Genomic DNA, 24,604 nt, shown 5'->3' on the forward strand with positions numbered 1-24,604 from the left:
TCAGATTTGGCTTCCAAACAGGCCCTTAGCCTAACAATTTTCTGCCGCCACTGATACTCCTCTTCTACTTCACACTCACTGATTCTCCTCTTCTACATGGTATCAGACGATCCGCCAATGTGTGTTGCCGCAGCTTGATTCGAGGGTCGCAGAGGCTATTACAGAGCTTCCATCCGTGAGACTTCCTCAGTTCTTCCGCCGTTTTTTGTTTTTCGTTGCCGACTCCTGCTGTCCTCGTCTTTGCTTGGCGTGTTACAGGTAGTTGAGTCCTCGTCGTCGGCCGCGTCGCGCTCGCGATCTCTCTCTCTTCTCTTCGTTCCAGCTTGTAGTGGCAAAAGATCTGTTGCTTACAGTGGCTCGCGACCTCTCTCTATTCTCTTCGTTCCAGCTTGCAGTGGCAAGATCTGTTGTCGGGGGTCGATTTGTCCTCTTCGCCGTCCCCTGTTACGTTGCATAGTTGGTCGTCCCTTGCGCATCAGATTCGGAAGTTGCAGAGCTTCGTTAAGAAGACGACGTCCTCAGCAACCGGATCCGACCCGGATTCCCGCAACCAGATCCGACCCGACTATAATATTAGTCCATGTTAGACGTGTAGACTACCACTCTCTTACTTTATGGTGCAGTTATTGGTGCTTGGCTGCTTGCTGCAATGGTTAGCTCGGTGCTATATCGTTACCCTTTTTGGATCTTTCGCCCACAATTGTTCCGCAAGGGTTTTCCTTCCCAATGCGCAGTTATCCTGCGGCCGGAAAGACTCATCCACGTGTTCTCTGCAACCACTTCAATCGCCGCCGTTAATGATGACAAGTACAGTTATCATTTTAAAAGAAGCTGCTGTGGCTGTGCAGACACATTCGTTGTCGCCAGGGACGAAAAGTACGGCAAAAAACAGGTTATCAGCATCACACCACAGCTTTACGAGTACTTACTGTCAAATGTTAGGGAGCCAGAGGTGAACACTTCAACTTCAACTTGTTAGTCATGGTTTTGAGACACGCACACAGATATTGTAAGGTTTATATCTGCGTTGTTATGACTTTACTGCATTTCAGATCCTACGGGAATTAAGAGAGGAGACTGCCACCATGCGGGGTAGTCAGATGCAGGTACTTTTTTTAATATCATTTTTTTCCCAGAATGTGTGTGAACTATATATATATATATATATATTTGGGGTTTTAATATCATTCTGCCATACTTCTGATAAATTCACCTTTTATCAGTTGGGTTGGGTTGGGTTGGGGGAGGGGGAATTGTTGAGGATGGCAAAATTTCGGGATTGGTTCTCTATTTGTGGTTTTCCAGAGTTAAACCTGGTTAGTGCATGTATAGCCCTCTCGCTCCTTTTGTTCAACCATTTGATTGGGTTCTTTGTACCAACTGGTCAGGCGAGAGTTTCTTCCCCTCCCCCTTTCAACAATGCATAACTAGTATCTAGTATAACACTACCTTAGTTGAACTGTAATCTCCTCTCTAGAATTTATATATTTCAGCTGCATCAGCACTGATTACTCTTAGAATAGACGTAGTTTGCACACAGTAGAAATGTTAACAAGGCCATTTTTTTTTTTTTCTGGGAATAAACGATGCCTTTTTCCTGGTTGTAGCAAATTTTGTACTTGTCATAAAGGTTTTCATTAATGAAGCATAAGGGGAAATTTAACAACTACTAGAAAAAATGAATTCTATATCTCAATTCTCACATTTTTTTTTTTTAAGTGTGCAAAAAATAATCCAACATCCTGGCATACACTTCAATGTTTTATTTCTTTATTTCCCCCCATTAAACAAAAACAAAGATGGGAGAAGAATTCCCTTCCCAATAATTTCGTTTTTATTTGTTTGACTCCATTTAGATATCTCATGTCAATTGGTGCCAGGGTTGATATATGATGAATAGACTGTTTTGGGTGACCTTATAGGGAAGATCTCGTGATCTTAATGATGGGGGTGGCTGATGAAGAATGACCACTAGGAGATTATGGTTGTATAAACATCTGATTGTGTGACTCCATCAGTAATAGACCATCATCATAAGGTGACCTGTGGAGAACAAATCTTATTGTTTGACTCACTCCATTGCAAATAAGTTGCACTAGGTGAAGAGCTCCCGTTGATGATTTTCAAGTCTTAGTCCATTCTCAATTTTGTTTTTTTGTAAAGTCTCATTTACGACTTAAATTTAATATTATGATAATTTTTACAACTTCAAAAATATCCTTTATGATAATTTTTTGGATGGACGACAGCACTAGGTAGGATTTTGACTATTGATAATCTGAGAAGGAGAGGTCAGATTATTGTCAATCCGTGCTGTATGTGCAAGAAAGATGAGAGTCGGTCAGTCGTCTCCTCTTGCATTGTCCGGTAGCTCATAATTGTTGGGCTTTGCTTTTTGCCCTTTTTGGTGTTTCTTGGGTTATGCCGGAATCCCCGCAGAGTATGCTTGAGGCTTTTGGAGAGGGTGTACAGGGAGGAGCCAAGTCTGAGGTGCTTGGAGGGTGGCACCCCTTTGCTTATCGTAAGGGTTGTGGCGTGAGCGAAACAGATGGTCTTTTGATGTAGTTGAAGTTCCAACTTGGGTGCTTAACTTGTCTATTCTTTATACTTTATTTTTTTGGGTTCAGGGATGGAACTGTAAATCAGTTGGGGATATAGTGTCTTTTGTGGATACATTGATTTTATAGCGGACTCTCTTGGTCTGGCTTTTGTTCTTGGGATGCGCTCCCCTTTTGAGTGCTCTTCAATGTAATCTTACTTATCAAAAATAAATAAATCCTTTATTTTTACATATGAAAGGCCATTACCCATGTCCAGCTTTGTTACGTATGATGCTGGGAGGAAAAGATAGGAGACAGACATAGCCTTATATATATAGGCCTTAAAAACCTTCTTATCACTCATCCAGCATTTTTTGGTTTTTATGATCTTATTAAATAAATTAAGTTGTCAGGACACACCATTATTCCCCTAAACACTTCCAAGCCTTCATTACAGAAGTACCATCTGATCCTAAAGCTTTCTTGTTTCTGTCTTACTCGATACAATTTTTACTTCACACTCCTAATCTTATTAAAAGAATTTTTTTTTGTTTATTTTCATGAGGTTATTGTATTTTTGTATACTTAAGCTTCCCATATCTTTTCATTTAACTAATTACCAAGATTTTTTCAATTTTCTCAATTTTCATCACATTTCATCAAGAAACTTAGGTACTCAGTCCTGATAAAATTCAAATGATAAAAAACTTTCTAGTTCTTTTTTCTGCCTTAACTCAGTAAGTTAGCATATATTATTCACCTGCTTATGAAAAAAAAGAAAAACAAAAAAGTATGCATATATTATTCTTCACATCCTTCATACCTAATTTAGAACAAATTTGCTGTTTCCTGTATACCTGGCATCTCTTACTACCTTTTCAACTTCCTTGTTTGTGTATATGTATTTTTTCTAATTCATTTTTTGGTTAAATTTTAAAACAATTCTCCTAATATTGACACCTTGAAGCCTACTTAGACACATTGTCACTAAAATTACACTGTTTTATACTTTGATAATTACCATTGAACTTTTTCTTGGTTGTATCTGCACTATCACCTTTGTTTATGGGTATTGAAGTTGGGATTCTTTGTTTACCCAGCCAGGTATAACAATTCTGGCATTATAAATGTCTCTTAAGCTATGTTGTCTCATAGGCATCAAACCTAGATTGTAAATCAGATTGTTGAAATTATTTTAGGGAAAGGTTAAATTTGGAAGTCTTGAAACGGTATATTGAATATTTTAATGCATGGATTTGATAGGTCTAACTAATTTTTGTTAATTCATTTTTGTCCGGCATCCTTCAAGTTGTGAGATTACAAGTTAATATGTCCATGCTCTGTTAACAGGTATCTCCTGATCAAGCACAACTACTTGCAATGCTTGTCCAGATTCTTGGGGCAGAAAGGTGCATCGAAGTTGGTGTTTATACAGTATGGATCTATGAATTTTGGAATTTAATTCCTTCATTTCTTAATATCTTTAGCTCAAGTGGTATCTTCTCCTTCTCATAAATGGGAGGGTGAGAGTTCAAGTCCCTATTGGGGCATAGTGAGCGTGTGTTCTTATCGTTAAAAAAAAAAAATTCTTATTTTCTTGATCAATCCTATTCTTTTGATTTCATAATATACTCGGGATACCCAACACCCAACTTATTCAAAATGTCTAAATTCTAACCACAATTGATTGAGTACTTATACCAAATAAAGTTCAAGTCCATCATTGTCATATTTAAATTTGTGAAACATTAGGAAACCAGCTGTTATAGTCTATTGACCTAAAAGGAAATTTCATCCTCAAAATTTTAGTGTCATACTCTTCACAAACAAGATCAAAAAACATAAATTCAGTTGTCAATTTCATTCATTGTTCAAAAATCATCCTGTAACCCTATATGACCTACTATCTCAGTTATGAAGGGTTAAATTTATCATGAAGGAGCAACTTAGACTGCTAAAAAACTCTAGAAGGCTAGCCTTATCGTTCTTTCTCAAGGGAAAGAATATAGCTCTTCACAAACAAGATCAAAAAACATAAATTCAGTTGTCAATTTCATTCATTGTTCAAAAATCATCCTGTAACCCTACATGACCTACTATCTCAGTTATGAAGTGTTAAATTTATCATGAAGGAGCAACTCAGACTGCTAAAAAACTCTAGAAGGCTGGGCTTATAGTTCTTTCTCAATGGAAAGAATATGTATGAGAAAACTCCTCGAGGATTATTACTATGGTCGACTACCAAAGAGGTAGAAAAGGTGATGAAGTGCACAAAGGAGCATGTGGTTGTCACATGATTGGGCATATTCTCAACAAGAAGACCATCATAGTGGGGTACTTTTGGCTTTTTAATGTTGTTCCTTGTTGCAAGTCTATAGTAATTGGGAATGAAACCTTGTTTATATATTATTTAAATGGGTAAGGTACAAATATCCCCAATATAATATAAGAGTAGTGTATGTAACCCCTTACACTATCTTTTGTGCAAATAACACCTTTATCTATTGAAAATAATTGTAATTTGTACCCTCTGTCAACTGAAAAATTAAAGTGCGAAAAAACCCCTCCTATAAGTGTCAGGGAAAAAAATAAAAAAATAGTGCATATTATCTCCGGTACAATCTTTTGGCTGTTGATACCTGGACCGCTAATGGATTGTTTGGGTGCAATAATAGTCAAAGGCTAAAAATGGAACAACAAAATTGTGAATTGTATTAGCGTAATTATATGGGTTAGGTATATAAAACACCCCTAAGGTTTACTTGTTATGTAAATAACACCCCTATCGTTTAGTTTGGGTATATAAGTCCGTTAAAATTTTAAAAATGTTGCGAACATGGGTTTATCTGAACTAAACAGTTAGAAAAGTACAAATGTCATGTGCGTGGCACATGACTAATTAATGGTACTAAATACCCAAAATGCCTTGTTGAAGTCCCGAAAATGCCCTTACCCATATTCTATATAAATCTCATCCTCTCCTAACTCCCTTTGTCTCTGTGGCTCCTCCCTCTCTCTCCTCCCCCAACATTTTCCTTTCTTTCTCTAGTCCACTGTTTCTCTCTTTCCCAACGTCCGGGTATTTTGCTATTTTTTTATTTTACTTTAAGAAAGGTATTTTAGTATTTTCATCGCTTCATTAATGGCTGAATGACGGGAGGCCCTTGTTCGCCCCAAAAATGAACGTTAGGGGGTTTTGAGAACCTATAGGTGGTTATACGCACTATATGCATACTAAGGGCGTTTTTTGCACGCAACCCTAATTATACACTTCCTCCATCCCAATTTAAGCGTCGCTTTTGCTGAGTAGCAATTTTTAAGGGAACGTGTGGGATATGCATTGTCTCCCTGGAAAGCTACTAACTTAACCTTTTAAGTTTTGAATATTCAAGTTTGAAATTTTAAGCTCCAACAACATATATGGAAAGATGTGAAATATACTGTTTGAAAAAGGAAAGTGGTGGCTTTCTTTGTTTGGACTGCTGTGTGGGGAAAGATTCTGACAATTGATAATTTGAGAAAAATGGGCAATTGTATAGTTAATCGCTGTTGTCTATGCAAGGATGATGAGGAGTCCGTTAATCACCTCCTTTTGCATTGCCCTGTGGCGATTGATTGTTGGAATCTTATTGTTGGGTTGTTTGGCATGTGTTGGGTTATGCCACGATCTACTAAGGAATTGATTCATGTTTGGAGAGGTTGTCGTGTGAGAAGAGACGTTCGCGATTTCTGGAGAATTGTACCACATTGTGTATGGTGGTGCATTTGGAAGGAGAGAAATAGCAGATTGTTCGAAGAAAAAGAGTCGCCTACGGAAACGGTCAAACTTTACATTCTTCGTTCTCTCTTCAATTATGTGAAGAGGAGCTTTTGTTCTTCTTCATATGATTTAATTACTTTTTTGGATTCATTGTGGCTTTAGTCCCGGTTCCACTTTTGTAATTGGGATGCGTTCCCCTCTTAAACGTCTTTTTTAATGTTATTTTTACTTATCAAAAAAAAAAAAAAAAAAAGGAAAAAAAAAAAGAAAAGGAAAGTGGACAATTATTTTGGGACAGCCCAAAAAGGAAAGCAAGACACCTTTTTTGGGGACGTAGGAAGTATATACTATGTCTTTTGAAAAAATAATTTAATTGAAGTGCAAAAAACCCTCCCTATGATATGGATATTGTGCGTATAACCTCTTGAGATGGTGACAGGATGTATTTGTAATTTGCAGTAACCTTTAAGGCAATATGACAAAATGCGCTTTGCACATTTTCAATATTGTGGAGGATTTTTGTGTTTTTTTGGTGGGTAATAATTTTTTTTTTTTTATAAGTAATAATAACATAAAAAGGCGTTCAAAAGGGGAACACGTCCCTTAAAAAGAAGTGGAACAGGGGCTAAGGCCCCAAAGAATCCAAAAAAATAATTAAATCATCAGAAGAGGAGCAAGCGCTCCTCTTCATGTAATTAAAAAGAGAACGAAGAATGTGAAGTTTCAACATTGTCGTAGACGACTCTTTCACTTCGAACATTCTACTATTTCTATCCTTCCAAATGCACCACTATAGACAATGTGGGACAATTCTCCAGAAATTACGTACATCCCTTCTCACACAACATTCTCTCTAAACATGAATCAAGTCCTTAGTAGATCGTGGCATTACCCAACGCATGTCGAACAACCCAAGAATAAGATTTCAACAGTTATTCGTCACAGGGCAATGCATTAGCAGGTGATCAACTGACTCATCATCTTTTTTGCATAGACAACACCGATTAACAATACAATTGCCCCTTTTCCTCAAGTTATCAATTGTCAGAATCTTTCCCCAGACAGAGGTCCAGACAAAGAAAGCCACCCTAGTTGGAGCCATGGATCGCCAAATAGTCTTCCACGAGAAGTCACGATTATCGAAATTAGACAGATATAAGAACAAGGATCTTACTTCGAAATGATCGTGGTAAAATGGAACCCAACAAATCATCATGATCTCTGCCACCACCCTCTTGCCGATACAAAAGATCCAAAAAAACACATACCTCATCCAACTCCCAATCCTGAAAAGGACGCCGAAAGTGCACATCCCATGTAATCCCACTGATATCAAGCGGATAACAGTCAGCTACGTAGGCGTGTTTATCAACTGTAATACTGAATAATCTAGGAAAAGTACGAGATAATGGCTGATCACCACACCAAAGATCTTCCCAAAAACGAACGCGACGTCCATCATGGACTTTGAATCTGATATAAGCAGAAAAGGCATCCCATTCTTTCCGAATAGACTTCCACGTCCCTACACCTCCCACAAGGGAAACCGAACGTGTAGACCAGCCACCAACCTCTTCGCCAAACCGATAAGAGACTAACCTACGCCGAGGACGATGTATTTCCCTCCCATATCTCCATAACCATTTGCCCATGAGAGCTTGATTGAAATGAACTAATCGTCTTATGCCAAGACCACCCAATTTCATAGGCTTGCAAATTTGCTCCCATCTGACAAGTTGATACTTGAACTCATCACCCCTTCTTCCTCATAGGAAGTCCCTTTGAATTTTTTCAATCCTATCCGTAACGAAGCAAGGGATTTGGAACATAGAAAGAAAATAAGTGGGGAGGCTCGATAATGTACTCTTAATAAGAGTAACTTTGCCCCCCTTGGACAAGTATTGCTTCTTCCATCCTGCCAATTTCTTCACATACCTGTCAATCACTGACTCCCAACTCCCCACTATACTTGAAGAGACCCCTAGTAAACCCAAATAAGGAATAGGGAAAGAACTCACCCTGCATCCAAGAACTGCAGCTAAAGAGGAAATATCCTGAACATTCCCTATCGGGACAAGCACACTCTTAGCCATATTGACCTTTAGCCCGGAAACCGCCTGAAAACAAGCCAGGATGCACCTCAAATATCGGAGTTGAGACACATCAGCATCACAGAAAATCAGTGATTGACAGAAAATCAGGGTATCATCTACAAAAAGTAAATGAGAGATCTCTATCTGATGGACTGAATCTTTGCCCACCCTGAATTCCTTAATAAAACCAAGGTCCTCTGCCCTGTGCATGAGTCTGCTTAAACCCTCCATAACAACAAGAAAAAGGAAAGATGACAAATGATCACCTTGTCTTATACCTCGAGTGCAACCAAAGAAACCAGCGGGAGAACCATTCACAAGAATTGAAAACTGGACAGACAAAAGACAAGTCTCAATCCACTTCCTCCATTTACTTCCAAACCCCATTCTTTGTAACAAATAGAGTAAGAAATTCCAGTTCACTGTTCACATGATCGTACGCTTCCTCAATATCAAGTTTGCATAAAACTCCAGGAACACCACTACGCAATCTGGAATCCACACATTTGCTTGCAATAAGGACTGAATCAAGAATTTGCCGTCCTCCAACAAAAGCGTGCGTTCTGGGAGTCTGAAATAATCCCATCCATTACTTCCCTCATTCTTAGAGCAAGCACCTTAGCAATGAGTTTGTAAATACAGCCCACCAAACTAATTGGACAGAAATCCTTTATGTCAGAAGCGCCTCCCTTCTTAGGGATAAGGGCAATAAATGAAGCATTAAGCGACTTCTCAAAGACGCCAGTAGAATGAAACTCTTGAGAGGTACCCATTACCTCATTTCTTACTACCGCCCAACTTTCCATCAGAAAATGCATAGTAAAACCGTCAGGCACTGGAGCTTTGTCTCCATTACAACTTGATAAAGCCTTCAGAACTTCTTCTTCAATAAAAGGATTCTTAATCTTATCTCTATCTAGCTCAGAAATAGCCTCAAAATGGAGACCATTAAGTTTGGGCCTCCAAACTAATGGCTCGGTGTAAAGCTTATGATAAAAAGAAGCAATCCCATTACGCACCTCTTCCTCCCTCCATAACTCCTCATCTTCCACCCAAATTCTTCCTATATGATTACTCCTCCTATGAGCATTAGCTAATCTGTGGAAGAATTTTGTGTTCCGATCTCCTTCTTTTAGCCAAAGAGCCCGAGATTTTTGTCGCCACGAAATCTCCTCCATACTAGCAATCTCGGCAAGAGCAGCCTGACAGGAAGCTCTCCTAGAACGTAAAGACTCCACATCCCCTCCTGTCCTCTCAAGACAATCAATCTCGGAAAAATCAGCAAGGACTCTGTTCTTCCTCCATTCCAGATTCCCAAAAACATCCTTGTTCCACTGCTTAAGAGCAAATTTGAGAGCTCTTAACTTCTTTGTTATCGTGAAACTAGGCGAACCTAAAACAATAACTCCTTCCCACCAAGATCTGACTTTCCCTTGGAAATCCTCCGCTCACAGCCACATATTCTCAAATCTAAATAGGGATCTTCGAGAACACAAACCCCCACAATCCAAGACCAAATGAACATGATCTGAAGTGACCCTTGCTAACACCGCCTGAACGACATCCGGGAACTTCTCTTCCCACTCCCCAGAAATTAAAAATCTGTCCAATCTTGAAAGAGTGATTGGATCCCTACCATTTGACCAAGGCTGCACCTTCCATTGGTAAGTCAACAAGAAAATGCTCATCAATAAAATCAGAAAATTGATCCATTTTCAAGGACCTTCCCCCTATAGAACTCTCTGACGGGGACCTGACATAGTTGAAATCCGCTCCCAAACACCAGGGGAGAGACCACAATTCTTGGGCATGGCTAAGCTCCTCCCAGAAAATAGGTCGCTCATCATCAACAACCGGTCCATAGACTCCAGTATAAACCCATCTGAAATTGTCCTTTTCCATCTTGAACACACAAGACACAGAAAATCTCCCCATCCATACGTCCGTTCCAGATAACCATCTGCTGTCCCACATGACTAAGATCCTCCCGAAGTACCTATAGCATTCAAGGCCTCCCATTCCACAAACCTTCTTCCCCACAAACTCTTAACCACCCCGTCAGAAATGGATACCAGCTTGGTTTCTTGTAAACAAACAACCTGGGCACCCCACTTCCTTAAAGCTACCTTCACCACCCTCCTCTAGTTCGGATCATTGAGACCACGAACATTCCATGTAATGATTTGTAGCTTCATTAAAAACCAGATAAATTATCTCCCCTCCTCCCTTCCTAATACTCCTACTCCTGGTCCTTCCCCTTTCCATCACCACTCCTCTCTTCCCTTCGTAGTTGACTTCAGAGATGAGATTCTTCATCTTCTGTGCTCCTTTCCAGGACGATATGGGCCTCGTGTTCATAACTTCATTGGTTACTGCAACCTCTCTTCCTTCCACAATTGCTTGAAGGATAGATAATGTCTGATCGTCATTACCTTCTGAAGAGACTCCCAACAGCTCACTAGTGACTCCAATATTGTCAACTACCCAATCTTTCCCCATATCAGCAACCTCTTCATCAGGTTGCACCAAAGGCAGTGGTATTTTTTTGGTGGGTAATATTGTGGTGGATTTCTCATCATATCAGGGTAATATACACAATATCCATATTACTCGCTAGGGGGTTGCATTTTACCCTTTTCAAATAAATTGTCAGATATATTGACATGCTCAATGTCGACTAATAGATTGCTCTCACCTGATATTATTTTTCCAAGTTGGTTCATTTCATTTGTAACAATATCAAAAGTTGTAGCCTAGTGGCATCTCCTCCATCATTCAAAGAGGATGGTTGAGGGTTCTAGTCCCCATAGGGGCAAAGTGGGTGCGTGAGTTATTTGCCGAAGGAAAAAGAAAATGAAACAACAATGTGATTGTTTTCCAGGGATACTCATCATTGGCCATTGCTTTAGTCCTACCAAAATCAGGCCGTTTAGTTGCTTGTGAAAGGGATGCCACATCTCTTGAGGTTGCAAAAAGATTTTATGACCGAGCTGGTGTTTTGCACAAGGTGATATGCGTTTCTTTACTAGTGCTAGTAATGATTCCTTTTTCTCACAGTATTCTGCTGCGATGGGATTGGAATGCATATTTATGTTAACTTATGGACCTAAAATTACGTATTCCTGCTGCTCTTTTCTTCTTTAAGCTTTAGTTTTATTGTGCTGAGATAATTCTGACATCAGGTAGATGTGAAACATGGACTAGCAGCAAATTCTCTAAAATCTATGATTCAGAATGGGGAAGCTTGCAGGTATTTCACATTACAAACCTCGTTGTATGTAGCTAGTGATTATTTTTAAGTAAAAATTATTTGGGTGCTTCGCAATCTGACCCAAAAGCTTAAGCTATTAGGTGGGTTGTATGTACCTTTGATGTTTATCCTATCATGCAATTTTTCCTCGTATCTGTTCTTTAAATGTAGTCCAGGTTAGGGGAGATGAACATTGAGCATTTCTATCCCTGAAAGTCATATGAATTGGTCACCTTCGTATGACATTTATTTACATATTTTTTGTGAGCCATTTATTGAGTGTTGCTTTTCATCCTGTTGGATAAACTAGCAGGTGTTTCTAATTCATCCACATGCATTGCATTTTCACTACATTGTGTTTGGATGTTGAAGCATGTGTAGTCTTCTTGTTGCTTTTGTTGAAAAATATAAATATTAAAGTTGCACCCTCTCTAACAACTTAAGTTTTTAGAGTAGATGGTTGTTAACTTGGTATCAGAGCCAAAAGTCTCGAGTTCAAACCTCACCGTCACCTCACCGTCACCCTAATTAAAAATTGAAATACACGTGTTGGACCAAAAGAAGGCCACACGTGAGGGGCCATGTTGAAGGATATAAATATTAAAGTTGCACCCTCTCTAGTAGCTTAAGCTTTTAGAGTAGATGGTTGTTAACATGTTGGAGAATAATTATAGGAGTGACTTAATTATAGGAGTCAATCCTATAATTATTCTCCAAACAGCTTTATGTGTGCAAGTGCTCATGCAGGGGCGCTTTTCTGAAGCAGTCCGTGTATCGGTACTTAATTGAATGTCATGATGAAAATTCCTTACCACATTCGGTGTCAGATGTGAAAATCCATGGTCTACCAACAAAAGAATATTATGCAAAAATCAAATAAACATAATTTAATCTAGGCTAAGTGATGAACAAGTTAAAATTTGAAACCTGTGTGTCTAAAGCATGCAATATGAAGTCAAACAGATCTTGCTTATTCTGAGAATTTCAGTTATTTCAAAATTAAACCCTAGAATTGATTTATTCATCAAATTGAGCTATATGTCTTATAAAGAGCCATAAGAAGTCATAGACATGCAATATTGATTAAAGCCATATAAATATAAAGTCCAGTGGCTAAACCGTACTAAAAACAGTTTGAAAACTTTACTAAACAATAAAGAAGTATAATCAAGCAGACATTACACAAAGATAGAAAGTAGCTTACCTGTGCTACCCTAGACATGTAAAACTATAAATTTAAATAAACCAGTTCAAGCAGCCAAAGCATAAATTCTAACATTTGAATATGATCTAAAAGTTCAAAAAACATTGATCAATGATCAAATTTCAGACTACTGAAGTTTGTAAATTCTAGAAAACTGTACTCTATAATGCGCATTTAATTTCCATTAAACCAGGTTTGAACTAACTGTGCATAAACTTTCATCATAAAATTTCAGAAATAATAATAAATAAATAAAAACTGGTAAAAAGTGCAAAATAGTAATAAACATGCTCAATCATATAATACACACAAGGTTCATTCAATCAGGAATTTCAACAAATTCCGGTGGCTAAAAATTATCTAATCATGACATTGAATCATTTATCAAGGTTTTTACCTGAAAATAAGCAGTTTAGACCAATATCTTAAGCTAGAGTACAAAATAACATTTGCTTTTGGCCTATCAAAATCTAAATCATATTCTAAGCATAATAAAAATGTTAAAATCAAGGGGCTATTCTTTGGTGTAGTATACACAACTCTTGATTACTAGGGAGTAGGGACTGCCCTGAAGAATGGCGATTTTTTTTTTCCCCAATATATGTTAAAATCATTAAATAAACACACCAATATTATAAATTTCAAATTACAAGATTATATGATTACCTTTTAACTAGCTTGCACGACCATGCATGGCAAAACAGAAGTAACCAAAAGATTTTAAATCACCTACCTCCAAGTTTAAACCTCTTAGGGTGTCCTTGGACACTCAAAACTGTTCTGAAACTGACAGAAATAGTTGTTCAAGAGTGCCAACTTCAGTTTCGGCTTTTCCATACCTTTCTTCAGAACCTACTCCCTTAATCCAGCTCTGTGCAGTGATGGAATGGGATTCTCTTAGACTAAGGTGTGTTTGAGTTTGAGGTTAAGTTTAGTTTTGTTTGAGAACCCCAAGTACTTTTGGAGATGTAATAGTAAAACCACAAAAAGGTCCTTTAAAATTTCATTTTCAAAAAACTTCTTACTTGTATCTTGGTACTAGTATTAATGTCTAGCATACTTCAGTGGATGGTTCATTTCATATGCTTTCTAGCTATCCGGGATGTCCTCAAAATTTGGTTCAAAAGAGGTAGAAAGCCCGAGATTAAAATAGGACCTTCCAATGGCATTTTTGTATTTTATCTGAGGTGGTCAAATGGTCACAGTGGATTTAAGCCCATTTTGAAGCTTCATTGGGTTCATTATGACTCCAGAAAAAAGTCAAAATGCTTGTTGGGACTTCCTATCAGAACCAATATCGAATTAGTTTGATTTCAGTCATGACTCACGAAGGACTTGGACTGAACACTGATGCAAACTGCAATTAGTTTGAAAATCTGCTGCCTCGCCCTCAAGAAATGAGTTGTTGATAAATATGGATGAAAGATGTCCATGAGGCCATATGCATTTACTTGTGTACTCTTCTGCAAAACTGAAAATACTATAGTTTTTCAGATATCTAGGGAGTCTAATTACATACGTCACATATCTCCTGTTTATTATGCAGCTATGATTTTGCATTTGTCGATGCTGAGAAGCGAATGTATCAGGAATACTTTGAACTGCTACTACAACTGGTTAGACTACGTCCTAAGCTTTAGATGGTCCATCTTGATGTATATACACCATTTAGTTTTACGGATCTGTTATAATTAATGATTCAGTTTTCTTGCTGCAGTTTGTGAGGATATACTTAATTTTTTAGTCTCCTGTTGCAGGTGAGGGTTGGGGGTGTTATTGTGATTGATAATGTCCTCTGGCACGGAAAAGTTGCCGATCCACTGGTAAATAAAAGAAACTATAAACTCTGCCCGTTGTAAATATTGGTTAATTTTCAACTGCGGTCTGTTGAATAGGTAAAAGACTCGAAGACTATCAACATAAGGAATTTCAATAGGAGTTTAATGGAGGACAAGCGTGTAAGCATCAGTATGGTGAGTGTAAGAGTTTTTCCTTTGAATCTAACATTTTTTTGAGCAATTCAATTTTATTTATCCATAACTGTTAAGCCATTGAATTTTAGGTACCCATAGGTGACGGCATGACTATATGTCGGAAAAGATGATTTTATGACAACTGACTGATAGCATTACATTGGTTCGACAACATTTTGTAATGGCAAATATGAAGTGTACGCTAGCATCATGCAACAGATGTTCCCTTACCGCCAATTATTAGAAAGGTAACCGAGTGTATATATACCAATTGGAAGCTGTTAAAAGTGAATACTTTACCAAGCTGCCAATAAAATTCATAGCTTCCAACTGGAGGAATGGCCTCCTTTCTCCTACATGATTCTGGTTGGTGAACCCATAGAGTGATATATATTAAGGTTTGTGTTCGTTGAATCTTGAATCTTAAACATTCATGTTCTAATTTGCAGGGTTGACACTTAAAGATCAATTAATCAAATTGGACGGCCAAAAAGATTTTAGAATTCTTTGATTCAGTAATGTAGTTAGTTGCTGTAATAACAAAAGTCCCAGATAAGTTATGAGCTTTCAGGACAGGCATTACAGGAAATTTGAATTTAAGATAAAGTACAGCTACACTCTATGATGTTTGCCAAAAGGACACATAAAACTTATCACTTTTTTGGAACAAGACACTCCTTGAAGGTTCAAAAGTGGACAAAGGCATTACCCTTTGATAGTTTAAGCAACCTCTTTAACTTTACAATTTAATTAGTTGGCCAAATCTGCCCCTCATGAAAAAAATAAAAAAAAATCGGCAGTGTATTCTCTCTCAATACCTAATACCTCTCTCTCTTAATGGGCCAGATGCAGGTGGCGACGATGGTCTAGACAATGGCCATCGCCACCGCCCTCTCTCTCTCTCTCCATATATATATATATACGGCAACACCCTGGGTAGGTAGACTAAAGCTCCAACAACGTGGTGATCGGCCTCTTCCTCTTTCTCTCAGAAGCATCGAGGATAGAACAAATCCGCCCTCTTCCTCTTTCTCTCTCAGTCCAGCAAGACTCAGAAGCATTGGCGACAGAACAGATATTGCTAACGGCATTGTTTGATTTCTATGTCTTGGAAGAGAGGGACTGCTATTCAAGACTTCAACCCTTGGAACTGGCCTCGACGTCGCTTCAGGCCTTGTTGCAGAGAGCTCCATGGTGGCATGTGCGGCGCGTGTAGGGAAGGCAATCTAGATAAAGAAGATGATTGCCGGCGCGTGGAGCTCTCACAATGGGATTTTGCCTCTGATTTGCGATTCTCATATTCGTACTCCATCGGTAGTTTTAGATCGATGGTGGTGGTGGTGGCGGCAGAGTGAACGTCGGTTGTGTATATATATAGAGAGAAAGACAGAGAGAGAGAGGGGAAGATGGGTGGCGGCGTTGGCTGTGGCGCAATGAATGTGAGAAAGGGGGGGAAGAGGCCAATTTTCACTTGGCAGGTAATTTGTGGTTGAAATAAACTGAGGGTAATTGTATCTTTTTACTGTATTTGATATTTTATAATTAATCTGATTTTAATATTGAGGGGTAATTTTGTCTTTTCAGAAGATTTAAGGCCTTGTTTGGTTGGAGTTTCGTATAAGGGTGTCTTTGTCCAAAAAATAGGTAAGTTTCATCTGTGTATCTTTTTGGTAAACCTGAGAAAGTGTAGCTGTACTTTACCCCTATCATTAAAGTGGTGTTGACCAATGCTCACTTAGTAATATTGTAGACATGTTAATCTAAGATGAAACTTTACAAATATATTATTATTATTATTATTAGTAGGTAAATGAAAAGTTTACGGTTTACCACAACAAAAGAAATGCTAATGATCTAAGCCAACAACCAAAAACACCAGGCCAAGCCATGGTCGATGAAGGCGAGAGACCTCACAACTGTAAATACTGACCACAATTTTTTATTTATTTATTTATTTTCGAAAGATAAAGCAATTTATTAATGAGGAAACTGTACAGTGAAAGGCTAAATAGCCCAAAACAAAGGTACAATATAAAATTGGCCCATTCCAGCAAATCTGAAAATTATAACGTGGGACAAATGGCCCATCAACCAAGCCCACAAGGGGCGCATGCGTACTATATATTCTTCTAAATCAATGAACTCTTTCTGGCCCTACGTAATTATATTTATTCTACTAACTGCTTGAAATTAATTCTACTAAATCAAACTCGCCCTATATTGATATTAATTCCAACAAAGAAAGATAACTATGTTGAGCGTAGGAAATCATATATATCTATTCTAGTATTTAAAATGTAAAGAGTTTTAGTATTTATTTATTAATATAAAAAAAAATTATTAATTAATATAAAAAGAATTTTTAAAAGTGTTTCTACAAAATTTTAACACAAGTTACCTATTTATCTATTTATTATGAGTTTTTTAATAAAAGAAAATTTAATTAAACAAAAATTATTAATATAAAAAATATTTATTATTGTTAAAAGCTTCAAATCCGCAACCATGACCGATCGATAATCTTATATGTCGGGAGGTTGTTGTAACAATATATTTTTGATACATTAGATTGAAACAACACGTTTGAATTACTATCGAAATGAACAATCACATATTCATGCCGAGCTATATCAAGGAATTGTTGAAAGTGTTGTGGCAAGAGAAAATAACGTTTGAATTACTATCGGAAAGAACAATCACATAACCGTGTTGAGCTATATCAATGAATTGTTAATAGTGTTGTGGCAAGAGAAAATAGAAGAAATAATGTGAGAAAAGAGTGGTTATTCCTTCATCCTTCATTGGCGGGCCTAGGGACATGCAAGAGAGATACTATAAACAATTTAAAATATATAAATGAAAAAAAAAATTCTATAAATTACAAAACATTCATCACGATTGCGCGTGCTTTTTCTTAGATATATATGGGAGAGTAGGATAATGATATGTTAACCATAAAAGTTTAGTTTAGATAACTAAAAGAGCAAAATGCTAAAAAAAAACCCCCTCAACTTTTTAAAACCTGCAAATACCTACTCAACTTTTTAAAACCTGCAAATACCCCTTCTATATATTGAAGCAAGTAATCCCCAATGTATCAAAAAGTTACCATTAAGGACAGTTCATCTTCATCTACACATCATTAATGACCATATAAAATGGCATTTGCATCCCTGTAATATTAATAAAAAAGTAAATGGGATCGTGTGCTGGAATAATGCAGTCGGTCAGCCCACCACTAAGTTCTGTCTCCTTATCTGATGGAAAGTAGACATCTGATGAAGGAAATACTGTAGAACCAAAGACTTTGGGTAAAAGTTCTTTGTCTTCTTCTGTCGGTAGGATAAGAGGAATCTTTACTTTTTGGGTGGATTCATCTTGTCCATCAAGTGACTGGTGAGAGAGTCCCAATAGTCGGCTACTGTAGGCTCATCTTCAGAAATAAGATCTTCATTGGGATCTTGGGCATACCCAGCGAGACAGGAAAACTGATTACCGTCTTGACTGGTTTGGCTAGATACTGACACCATGGATGCATCATCTCGTACTGTAGGTGTGGAGGAATCAAAAGATTTAACAAATTTGGTCCTCATAAAATCCATGCATTTAACTATTAAATCGGCTTCGGTAATTAATGGTTGTTGTTTTCTGATCATATCCTTAACAAGTTCAAATGGGTTAAAGATTTCGGGTTCTGGAATAGTTAACTTTGGAACTTTATCCATGTATTCCAGTGTTTTCTTTCTGATATGATGGAGGAGGGCTTGGATAGGGTCTTGAGTCATGCCAGACCACCATCGGTAATAAAAGATCCTCTGAAGGACTGGTAACTTGTCAGTGGTATAACCACATTGGAAATCCCATTTCCAAATCCAAGGGATTCCAAATTCAGTAAAGAACAAGAGGGTGGATTTCCCTACAGGAATATTATCCTGTCCCCGTAATTGAGGATGAAATTGTTGCCATGGCAAGTATAACTGCCGGATTGCCTCTGGCAAAATATCCAGATCAGGGCCAAATATAGCCCACCAGGGTATAACCCATCTTGAAGGACCAAGAATGCTTATGCTTCGGATTTTGATAAAAGAACGAATATGTCTAAGCTGAGATATAATCCCAATAATTGTAATTGTGACCATAGGATATTTTCCTTGGCAAATTAGGATTTAATCCCCAGTCACTAGGCCGTATAAGCCTCTTAAAGATAGCTTTACTATAAGTAAGAGGACTATCTTTGGAATTCAGAAATTGCTTCGTGTGGTTGATCTCCACAGAGGAAGTTTCAGTAAGAATGGCTTCATAGATATATCTATGGCGACCATCCGGTGCAGCATATTGTTGAGTTTGGAAATATCTAGATTTCACTTCCCAAGGATCTGGCATCCATTGCTCATCCTGAGAATCCAGTACCAATACTGTCTGAATATACCTTTGATTAGGTATCCATGGAGTCTCTTGTTCAAGAACCTCTTTCATGGTTGGTTTCTGTTGTTTCTGTTGTGTACTGCTGCTTCCTTTAGAATGTGTGTTGAGCAGATCAGCAACATGATCCAAATATGGAAATTGATCATCATTTAGTGGTATAACCACTTTGGCCTTAGCCTTGTTTTTGCCACGAGCTTTTGGAGTATTACCCCGGCCCTGCCCATGGGGGGGCTGATTCATGAACCCTGCAAAAATTCACGAGTTAGAAAATTAGGTAAAGAATTAGAACTGCCTTTAATATATTCAATAGAAAAATCAAAAGCAGATAAATCAGCTTGCCAACCAGCAAATATCTGTTTGGAAACCAAATTCTTTACATCTTTTTCCAGTACTTGTTTAGCAGCACTACAATCAATGCGTAACAAGAATTTCTGATTGATTAAATCATCTTGGAATTTATAAATGCATTTAACCAAAGAAAGAATTTCCTTTTTGATGGTTGAATAATTTAATTGTGCATTTTTCCAAGTTCCTGAAGTAAAGCGAACAAGCTCTTCTGTTCCTGTATTTGGATTCTTCTGTTTAAGAATACCACCATATCCAATATTGGATGCATCTGTTTCCACAATTTTGAACCATGAAGAATTGGCTAGAGCTAAGCAAGGAATTTGTTTGGCTCTGAGTTTAATCTTCTGGACGGCCTTGGTGTGTTCCAAAGTCCATGGGGAAGGAGATTTCCTTAACCTGTTGTACAAAATTGTTGTATCCTGTGCAAGATCTCTGTAGTGATTTCGAAAATAATTCAAACTATCCAGAAACCTTTGAAGCTGAGTTTTATCCTTAATTTCATCGGGAAATTTAGAAGCAAACTCAATACTGCGATTAATAGGTCTAATTTTCCCATCACAAATTTCATGACCAAGAAATCTGACCTTAGGTAAAAACAGTTTTAGTTTAGGAGCAGAAACTACTAAACCACTGCGGTAAATAATATCTTTGAAAATTTTCAAGTGTTTATAATGCTGATCGATTGATTTTGAAAATATGAGAATATCATCAATATAAACAATAGAAAATTCAGTAAAAGGATTAAATATGTCATTCAAAAAATGTTGAAATTCTGAAGGGGCATTTTTTAATCCAAATGGCATTACTGTCCATTCGTACTGTCCAAAAGGCACGCAAAAAGCTGTTTTGTACCTGTCCTCTTCTGCAATCTGTACCTGATAATATCCAGATTTAAGATCAAATTTAGAAAAGATTACAGCAGATTGCAACCTATCTAAAAGATCTTTGATGTTGGGGATTGGGTATCGGATCCAACCACTGACAAGTTACCAGTCCTTCAGAGGATCTTTTATTACCGATGGTGGTCCGGCATGACTCAAGACCCTATCCAAGCCCTCCTCCATCATATCAGAAAGAAAACACTGGAATACATGGATAAAGTTCCAAAGTTAACTATTCCAGAACCCGAAATCTTTAACCCATTTGAACTTGTTAAAGATATGATCAGAAAACAACAACCATTAATTACCGAAGCCAATTTAATGGTTAAATGCATGGATTTTATGAGGACCAAATTTGTTAAATCTTTTGATTCCTCCACACCTACAGTACGAGATGATGCATCCATGGTGTCAGTCTCTAGCCAAACCAGTCAAGACGGTAATCAGTTTTCCTGTCTCGCTGGGTATGCCCAAGATCCCAATGAAGATCTTATTTCTGAAGATGAGCCTACAGTAGCTGACTATTGGGACTCTCTCACCAGTCACTTGATGGACAAGATGAATCCACCCAAAAAGTAAAGATTCCTCTTATCCTACCGACAGAAGAAGACAAAGAACTTTTCCCCAAAGTCTTTGGTTCTACAGTATTTCCTTCATCAGATGTCTACTTTCCATCAGATAAGGAGACAGAACTTAGTGGTAGGCCGACCGACTGCATTATTGCAGCACACGATCCCATGCACTATGCGGACTTCAAAATGTTAATTTCAAATCCATTTTATGTATAAATTGAGGGCAAGGTTTCCCCTCAATGTATCTTTTAATTTTCCTTTTCTTCCCCTTGTAATAATTTTCTGTATTAGCTTGGAAGTCCAATAAAAAAAGTTTTCTGTAAGTCTGTTTAAATTTATTATTCTTGTCTTATCATATATCTTATCATATATTATCGTTATATTATTCTACAATTCTGAATAAATAAATTGTATATATATATATAAGAGAGCACCTCTACTCCAGAGAAACTCAAAGAACTATTTGCAAAATTTACAAACGAAATTGAAATAACCTGTTTCTATTCGTGCTTACAATGGGTTGTTATATAGATCCAAAAAATGCTCCAAGTATTTCGGTCAATATAAAAGGGTAAATTAGTAATTTGACACAATATTTCACTTTTTCGTTTTTATTTTTAACGGTTAATGGTAGGGGGTGATTTGCAGTGTTTCGGTAAAGATGACAGGAGTTTTCTATAGTTCAAGGGATTTTCGGAATAAATATAATAATTGTTGAGGTGGGTTTTCTTCATTTTGCCCTAATTAAAACTGGAAATATGTTAATTACCCAAAAAAAAAAAAAAAAAAAAAAAAAAAAAAAAAAAAAAAAAAAAACTGGAAATATGTAGTTAGGAAAGCAATTAGGTTTTGTTTGTTTGGGTGAAAATATTTTTTAGAAAATATTTTTTTATTTTTTGGTATTTGGTTGTCGTAAAATATTTACGAAGAAAAAAAATATTAAAATATAACTTACACGTCCCATCCGATGGATTCATCCTCAACCTTGACCTCTGCTGAACACCGAATAAATAAATAAATAAAAATTCGAAACAAACGCAGCACAGATACTGTTAGAGAATTCTTGGTTCTCTCTAGTTTTTTCAATTTCTCTTGGTTCAAATGGGAGGCATGGACATTAATTAATACTTGCCTCTGACTGCAACTGTTGTCACCTCCTGCACAAATATTTAATGGCATACACTTACTTGCATTATGAATCACAAAGTGATTGGTGCTGTTTCTCAGTCCCAAACATACACTAATCATTCAATGTAGTAACTTCAGTTAAAGTGACACCTTCCCATCAACTTTACTACCAAGCACAAACATAATACGTACCAGAGAAGAAATATTCACAAATAGAACACCACTAACTAAACTAGCCATGCAATGCTGTGCTCCACATAAAAATTGAAGATGTCAACAATGTCCGCCATGTTGTGCCCATTTAAGATATCCCATAAATCCATAGCGCATCTCTGATCAACCGTTTTAATTTTACATTTCCATGGTAAAACTAATTTAGCTCGTGATTCGGCACAGGATACACATCAGGGCTTGCACAATATTCTTCTGCATACTGCACCAAATCCATGTCTCAAAACAATCATCATCAACGTTCAATTTAGGCTGAAAATATAAGAAACACAAACGGTTTATGAAATGGAGTCCGCTCACCCTTTCTCCTTGCAAGTGTGAGATATATTTAATAATTGGCTAATTTTGTTGTCAAAATAAGTCCGATCGAGTTGTAATTTTTCGATTCATAATTTCAAATTTGAAGATCGGATGTGGATTTGAAGAAGTTTAAGTATTCATGGTATACTACACTCTAGAATGATGAGAATAATACTTTTGGAAGGTATGTCAGAGAGTGAGGACACTTTAGGGAGTTTAGAAGTTTGAAGGAAATAGAGATTTCACTTCTATCCATTGGGAACCGGTAGCAAAACTTGGTTCACAGCAGAATTCTTCACTGCCCTTCTTGAACCAGTACCACAGTTGGGAACTGGTAGCCAAAATGCGTCGGAAAGGATTCTAACATTCTTGAATCGGTACCAAACTTGGGAACCGGTACCAAGAGTCCTGACAGCATTAAAACTTTTAGTGTCTTCTTCTGATTGTTTCCTTTTTGATCCCAACTTCTTTCCAAGTCCTATGCACGAAATTTTTTATATTTTCAGAGGGATTAGGACATTCTAAACTCTATATAAACCTTAGTAGGCTTCTAGGTTTATTCATGGCTTTAGGGAACATTAATTCTATATTTTGAGAAAGTCTTTTAGAGAGAGAAAATTCAGAAAATCAAATCTGATTACTCTGAATTTATTTATGAGAGCATACACATATATTCATGAGCGATTTAGTGGTGTTGTTCTCTATCTCATCGGAATTTGAGCTATTTTGAAGATTCAGATATTTCGTATAAAGAGCAGGATTTAATTCTTCTATATCGAGTTCAGATCTTGAAGAACAGAAGTAAAAGCGATCACACTTTGAAAGGGTTGGAGCATTTGAGGAGTATTGTCTGATCAACCTGTTACTTTTCTACAAATATCAAGTATAAGCCCGATGTCAAGTTGCTGTTGGATGGGGAGTCGCAAAGCCAGAGGATTGTCAGCAATTGGTATTTGGTAAAACGATAGGGTGTGAGCCAGAGTCAAAGTTCGGTGTACTTTATTTCAAACATAGTAGATCGATTTACTTTGGACTGAATAATCCATGAGGTTTTTCCCATGCAAACTGTTGACGTATTTTATCAACTGGGGTTTCCTCGCTAAAAATCCTAGTGCAATTTCTCTAAACTTAACTTACTTTACTTTTTAATATTTATATTTATGATTGTGGATGTTTAATTGATCATACAAATTAATTAATCATAAATTGAGCAAGTTGACCTAATAATTAGATCTAGGTCATTAAAGGAGTCAATAACAATTAAAATCAACTAACTGTTTCCGCACCCTGCGTAACTCTATTTTCACAATTGATATCATAGCGGGTAACTCGATATACTGAGTTGATCATATTTGTTGATTAATTGTTGATTTTTGCATCATGTCTGAAAATTCATCTATTGTTGATGTGTTGCCTTTAACTCATATTTTTTATTCTGTCACAAGCATGCAAATTGAGTGGTCTAAGTTTAAAAAGGATTTTGAAAATTTGTTAGAGAAATTGAATCTTGCAGAACTTGATAGAGATATTTATAAGTTAGAAGTTTCTGTCTCTAATAAAAATTTAGAAGAAATTGGCCATAAAAATTTGAATCTTCTTCATAAGATTGATTTTCTAGAAAATGAACTTAAGAAGGTAAATTTGTTTAATAAATCACTGGAACTTAAAATTGATAATTTAAGTAGTGAATTTGTTAAATCAAAACAGTCTGTTCAGAAAATTGATATTGACACTTGCAAAATTGATAAGTTGAAAGGAATGGTTGAGAATATTAGTAATAATAAAGAATTGACATCAACTTCAAAGGATTTGCATTTTCAAAAATCTAAAGATATTTTTGTGAAAGTTGAAACCAAGCCTTGAGTTATTTCTAATTCTCCCAAACTTATTTCAACATGT

At 37.0% G+C, this 24,604-nt stretch overlaps 1 protein-coding gene across 4 annotated transcripts; it reads left to right on the forward strand.

Moving 5' to 3' along the window:
• Window positions 1-466: 466 nt before the first annotated feature.
• On the forward strand, window positions 467-15,323 carry LOC132295572 (uncharacterized). 4 transcript variants are annotated; one of them, XM_059793867.1, is made up of 9 exons: window positions 467-952; window positions 1,053-1,106; window positions 3,891-3,974; window positions 11,275-11,400; window positions 11,576-11,643; window positions 14,394-14,463; window positions 14,605-14,670; window positions 14,743-14,820; window positions 14,896-15,323. In XM_059793867.1, exons 1-9 carry the CDS (start codon window positions 650-652, stop codon window positions 14,917-14,919), a joined length of 873 nt encoding a protein of 290 aa, XP_059649850.1. In that variant the 5' UTR covers window positions 467-649; the 3' UTR covers window positions 14,920-15,323. The 4 variants fall into 4 exon arrangements, with proteins under 4 accessions (XP_059649850.1, XP_059649852.1, XP_059649851.1 ...); XM_059793866.1 differs by having other exon boundaries at window positions 501-952; window positions 14,910-15,323; XM_059793869.1 differs by lacking the exon at window positions 11,275-11,400 and having other exon boundaries at window positions 14,910-15,323.
• The last annotated feature ends 9,281 nt before the right edge of the window (window positions 15,324-24,604 follow it).

Source organism: Cornus florida, unplaced genomic scaffold, assembly GCF_030987335.1.
Source record: "Cornus florida cultivar Cherokee Brave unplaced genomic scaffold, ASM3098733v1 CherokeeBrave_3.0.0_Hap2_Chr02, whole genome shotgun sequence".
Classification (NCBI taxonomy): Eukaryota; Viridiplantae; Streptophyta; class Magnoliopsida; order Cornales; family Cornaceae; genus Cornus; species Cornus florida.